This window comes from Delphinapterus leucas, chromosome 21 (assembly GCF_059928025.1).
Source record: "Delphinapterus leucas isolate spDelLeu-1000000601 "Yukka" chromosome 21, BTC_Dleu_Yukka2, whole genome shotgun sequence".
Classification (NCBI taxonomy): Eukaryota; Metazoa; Chordata; class Mammalia; order Artiodactyla; family Monodontidae; genus Delphinapterus; species Delphinapterus leucas.
In genome coordinates this window covers 30,823,243-30,829,242 of record NC_143149.1, presented here as the reverse complement: position 1 = coordinate 30,829,242, position 6,000 = coordinate 30,823,243, and the positions used below count along the sequence as shown (strand labels likewise).

General features: G+C 37.9%; 1 protein-coding gene across 1 annotated transcript in view; it reads left to right on the top strand.

Annotated features, from left to right (window-relative positions):
• The first annotated feature begins 868 nt into the window (after positions 1-868).
• Positions 869-6,000, top strand: part of LOC111173536 (A disintegrin and metallopeptidase domain 3-like) — a 110,365-nt gene continuing 105,233 nt past the window's right edge. The window contains 2 exon segments of the mRNA XM_089903783.1: positions 869-1,020; positions 1,511-1,616. Of these exon segments, the coding sequence (XP_089759909.1) occupies positions 963-1,020; positions 1,511-1,616 (164 nt within the window). The 5' untranslated portion in view covers positions 869-962.

The following is a 6,000-nucleotide window of genomic DNA, read 5'->3' as shown; positions in this document are numbered from 1 at the left end:
GCGGGGAGGGGTGGGGCGGGACTGGGGCGGGGAGGCGTTGGAGTTGTCTGACCGGGAGGGAAGGCTAAGTAGTATTCTACGTATAGTATGATGTCATTTGCAAAGTTATGTATTCAGTTCAAATTCTAGGGATCCAGACTTTTATTTCCAACAACCTGTTGAATACCTGATAGTCCACAAATGCCTGAAATTCAACATATCTTCAACCAAACTTATTATCTCCCAACTCCTGTACAAATCTGCTTCTTGTAAATGTGTTGCCACTATAATTTCAGTTGTCTAGTCATTAACAATTTCAGTAACCTTCATATAAAGTAGTCAACAAACCTGTCTTTTCTATATCTATTATAAGGGTAAACACAAATCTATAAAATAAAACATTAATTTTCTCTGGTACCAGAAATGAAAATGAAAAAGGACTCTTCTTTCTCTCTCTCTCTCTCTCTCTCTCTCTCTCACACACACACACACACACACACACACACACACACAGGCACAGGCACAGGCACACAGACACTCCCTTTTCTTAGACAACTTCCTTTAAAAACATGTAATTGTTAATCCTTTCTCTGTCTCTTGAAGGTGTAAATCTTTTTGAAAATTAAGTGCGACTCTAGCCAGCTTTACATTCCAGGGATGTTTTTCTTAAGTACTTTGTAGTCATCTGTTGCAATCATAAGCATTATGGAAAATAACTCTCTGTATCCCTGGCACCTCGGGATTTAGTCTCCAGCCTAGCCCCTCAGCTCCCAGCCCCTCTGCTCCAGGCTTCTAGTCCCGCCCCGCCCCGCCCCGCCCCTCCGCTCCGCCCTCCCTCCCAGTCCCGCCCCTCCGCCCTCTCTGCCCGCCCTCCCCGCCCTTCCGCTCCCGCCCCTCCCCGACGGGACCTAGAGCGCAGGGCCTCGCGCGCTAGCTGCAGTTTCCAGTCAACCGCCATTGCTGTGGCGAGGCCGACCACAGCAATGCTGTTTCTCTTGCTGCTCCTCTCAGGGCTGGGTCGGCTGACCTCCGCGGGCCATCGTAAGTGAGGACCCTGCTGGATAGGAGGGTGGCCCGTCGTCGCAGGGTCCCTTGGCGCGGGGGACGTCGCCCTCCTTGCTGCAGAAGCTCAGGCCAGGCTGGGGAGAGTCCGGGGTCGGGTCCGAGCCCGCCCAGTTTCAGGCCCCTGACGGGCCCGCTGGTCGGAGGGCTCTGAGCAGGACTGAGTTAGTTGTCCCTCACTCCGGGACCCTGCGCCGCAGGAGGGGGCGCCTGTCTTCCAGGGAGGTGGGGGGAGGACGGAACCTGGATGGGGTCCTGGGAGCAGCCCTTCTTCACCTACCCAGGGCTGAGGTCAGCCAGCTCCAAGGGTCTCTGGACGGTGGTGGGGTAGTAACACTCCCGCTTCTAGAGGAACCTCTTCCTGGAACCTTGCGCAGTATGATTGTGTGTGTGTGCGCGTGCGTGCGCTCGGGCTTGGAAGATCCACGAGTGATGTGATAGGAGAGGACACCTGTTTTCCTTACTGCAGACACTGAAACATCACTTATACAAATTACAGTGCCACAGAAGACTGGGACAAACACCAATGACGGCGGTGTTTCAGAAACGCATGTAATTAAGAAATCACTTAAAAGGTATGAGTATTTTATTTTTACTGGACTGCAAGACCCAAATCAATTCATGCATACCCCTTCATGAAATTTTGTGTCCTAATGACAGTGTTCAAGAGACGTTTTGGTTTTGTCTGAGGGAGAGCAAGTGTTTTGTTTTCATTTCCCAAGTAATATATGAACGTTACGAAACACAGACTCAGAGAAAAGAAATGCCCCGAATTCCTATCCCACAAAATGGCGTCTACAGTCTACTGTAGACTGTTTTCTAGAAAAGATGTACGTTTAAAAATACTTTTTAAAAAATAAATAAATAAGTAAAAATAATTTCTACATTTAAAATACCTTCTATGTAAGTGAGGCCATACTAATCTTTAGCTTGTATCATGGTTTTAAAATGTCAGTATATAAAGCGTATCTTCATGCCTGTATTTACATACATAGGCATATATAAAGCTTTGTAAAAAGTAAAAGTAATGTTATTTCTGATCTGCTTAGAATAGTAAAGCGTGTACATTGTAAAATTAAATCTAGACAGTACAGAGACGTTAAGAAAGTGAATGGCTGCCTCACTTTCTAAAGGCAGTAAGTTTGAAGGGAATGAAGTTTTAGAGACATACATACACACATGCACATATACTTTTAATGATCATTTATGAGATTTGTAATTGGGTTTTTCATTTATGTGTAGAGTTAGGATTTATTTTTATGATAATAAATCCAGCCCTCTCATTATTTTTCCTAACTTCATGGTAACTTATGTGTAACATCATATAGTATTTCAAATTTTATACATGCAGGTAGTTTCATAAACCTTCCTGAATAGTCAATAGAATCAACAGGCAAACCACTATAAAAAATTTTGATAAGCATTGAAAAATGTCTACTGGAAAAGTTGCATTATATTTGACTTCCATTAACAGAAATAGTGACGCCTATCTTCCTGAGGCCTCTCCAGGTCTCTTCAGTCTTCTCATCTTTGCTCTTGTGTACATCCTAGTGAATGCTTCACTTTTAACAGGTATTTTTTGGTTAAACCTTAACAAAAGATGTCTTTCTGTATATTGACTATTTGAATCATTTTGTTAGTTGTCAGTTTCTTTCTGGTTTTGACTTCTTTTTTAATAAGAATAAGTAGCTTTGGATAGGACACTTTGTTTTCAAGAAGGAAGAAGTGTTGATGTAAACACACACAGGGATGGGAGAGGAATCCATTGATTAGAACCTCAGTGGCAAGATCGGAGAGGAATGTCCTCAAATGGCAGCTGAAAAACTGTACTAGACACTGGATCAGGTTTTATAGAGTGGTCTACTTCTGACTGGCTCACTCTGTGGTACCAAGAAACACCAGCGATTATGTATTTATAAAAGCTATCACACCCCCAAAATGAATATCTGGAGACGCTGAAATGTTTAGGAGAGTATAATGTACACTGGGAAGATGCTACCAAAAGAAAACATGAGGATCCATGATGATAGCAGGAAAAAGACAGTATTTGGTACACACACACACACACACACACACACACCATTATGAGATAAGCATCGTTACATAATAATAATAAAATATTCAGTTCCTAGGTAACATATAAAAATTCTAAATTTGTATGACTTTAATAAAATGTCCTCAGCATATATAAAATGAAAACTGATAGCATGACAGGGAGACATTTTCAAATCCATTTCCATAGAGAGATCTTAAAATGTTTTTCTCAATTTTATGATTGACCATAAAATTCTTCATAAAGAAAATTTGAACAACAAAAAGAAACATTTTATTGATGGATAAAGTGAACCCAATGAAGTTTGTGTATTGTTTTCCCCTTTCTGTTCTATGTTAAGACTTGCTAGAGTCTAGGGATATCACACGTGAGGCTTTTACTAAATGATAAAACCTCTGGTGCAGCAAGACAAAGAGAATTCAGGCAAATGTCAGGAATCCAGGAAGCATCCGCAATAAGCTAGCTCTCCGCGAACCCAACCTCTCTGTGCTCCCGGAACACGCTGAGTCTCTGGCTTGAAATCACAAGATTTATGGGAGGAAGTTTGGCTTTGGGAGAGCTCCTTGCAAAGCTTTCAGTGACTTTTTAAGTAGCCAAGCCAGTCTTGTCAAACTAGTTAGGGAAACACAACGGAAGCTAACCTTGGCCAGGGGAGTTTTGAACCCTACACAGTGCATTATAAATCTTACTGCCCTCTTCAGCCAAGAGTCAGAAACACCCAGACTTGTCGGTATCCCCAGAAATAGATAAGAGCTTTTCTAATCCAGCTGCACTTAATGCTCTATCTCCATTGTAAATAATGCTTCTCAAGACTAGTTCTCATACTTTTCAAGAACATACAGTGTCATTCAACAGAATTGACCACAGCAAGGAAAATAAATAAATAAACGCAAATATGGATAGTACAGAACTCATCATCTGGCAACAATACAATTAGGTTAAAACTTAACAGAATGACTGAAAAATGTATTTGGACATTTAAAAGTATACTTCTACGTGATTCATGGGTTGAAGGAGAAATCATAAATCACAATGGATATTAAATAATAAACAATGAACGAGAATGAAGAAATTACAAAGAAAAATTTGAATTCCGCTCTGAAGATGGTATAGGAGCATAATTTATAACCACAAATAATTAAACAAGCGACAAAAAATGGTCAGCAATTTAAAATTAGAAAAATAATTATAACCTTAAAATTCTTAAAGATGCTGCTTAAATTAAGAAGTAGAATTAATGAAAGACAAAAGTAAGCTGAAGTAGCCTGGATTCATAATGTCAAAAGTTGATTTCTGAGAAGAATATAAAACAGAACTTTTGGTGAGATAGACTAAGGAAAACGAAAAGGAGAAGGAAAAGATGTACTGTTAGAAATAAGACATACACAAATGTGGATTGGCCAATTGGATGTGAATTGCTAATATCATTCTTTAGGAATTGCCTTTTAACTTTCTTAATGGTGTCTTTAGGTGAACATCAGATTTTAGTTTAATTTTAGTTTCCTCTTAAAAGGGGACTTGCTTTGTATTGTTTAATTTTCCATTTATTTGCTGTAGAAATTGCAAAGTAGGAAAAGATAATAAAATTCAAGTTCCTTCAAAGGTTACTCAGCATTTCTAAATGTAACCATTTGAAGTTAAAAATTTGATGATGATAGTTAAATGCTAATGACTTATGCTCTTACTTTTGAAATAGACTTAGACTCCTAGATTTCATGTAAGTTCGATTATGATTCTGTCACACATTCCAAGATTGAAGAAAGATAACTGTAACTATAATTATATATATAATTTTGATACACTCATGATACAATACATGCTTATATGAAAGAGTACATATATTTTTAAAAATCAGGGCTTCTGACTTAAGGATTTGAAATATCTAATAATTACATTCTCTCTGACTACTTTGCTGTAGGTCACCTATGCTATCAAAATTGACAGGAAAACATACACTCTCCACCTTGAAAAACAGCAAGTGGCCATGCTTCTTTTCATACAGTTGTTTTTAGTTTCTTACATTTTTACAATGACTACCTTAAATTGAGCCTAAATTTAGAGCCTAAATATGCAAGAGCATAAATGTTATATTTAATATGTTAAGTCTTCTTGGTGATTCATGTCAGACTAGAATTTCGAGTCTTTATCTTTAGATTTTTAAATCTAATATTCAAACCCAACTGTAATTTAATGATATAAGTATTAAAGTATATCAGACACATGAAAATCATTTTATGTAACTCCTTAAAGTATAATTACAATTGCAACTATCAAGGGAATAAGTTTATCTGTCCATGATTAATTTTATTTGTTTCATGTCATTTTACATAATTATATGATTTTTAAGCATTTTATTTGATATTACACTCTAGTTTTGTCTCATTTTGCTATAGGATATATTTTTAATCTCTTCAGTTTTCTACTTCCACTCTGTGAGGAAACCAGTATCAATATCCTGTGTGTATCATTCCATGATTTTCTATTTTAAATTTCATCTTTACCTGAAATAAAACATATAGAAACCTACCAGAAAAGGGTTTTTTTTGTTTTGTTTTGTTTTCTTGCACAAATGGAAATAGTGTTCTGCAAGTGTCAGGTCTTATCTAATAATGGCACTTATTTTCTTGCTCTATGTATAAATTTTTACTCATTTTTAATGGATGAGATCCCATAGTATGTAATATTGATGGGTAATGAAGTTATTTCCAGGGAGATTTTGTTTCATAGTCTTGATATTAATAAATGGGCTTCTGGATCAAGCAGGATGAGTGCTGATAATAGTAATAATAATAAATAGTAATAATGAAAGCAACTGACATTTATTGAGCACGTACCATATTCCAGGCGTATTTCTAAGCAATTTGCAGGTAGTAACTGATTAGTTTTCACAACCACCTCTAAGGTAG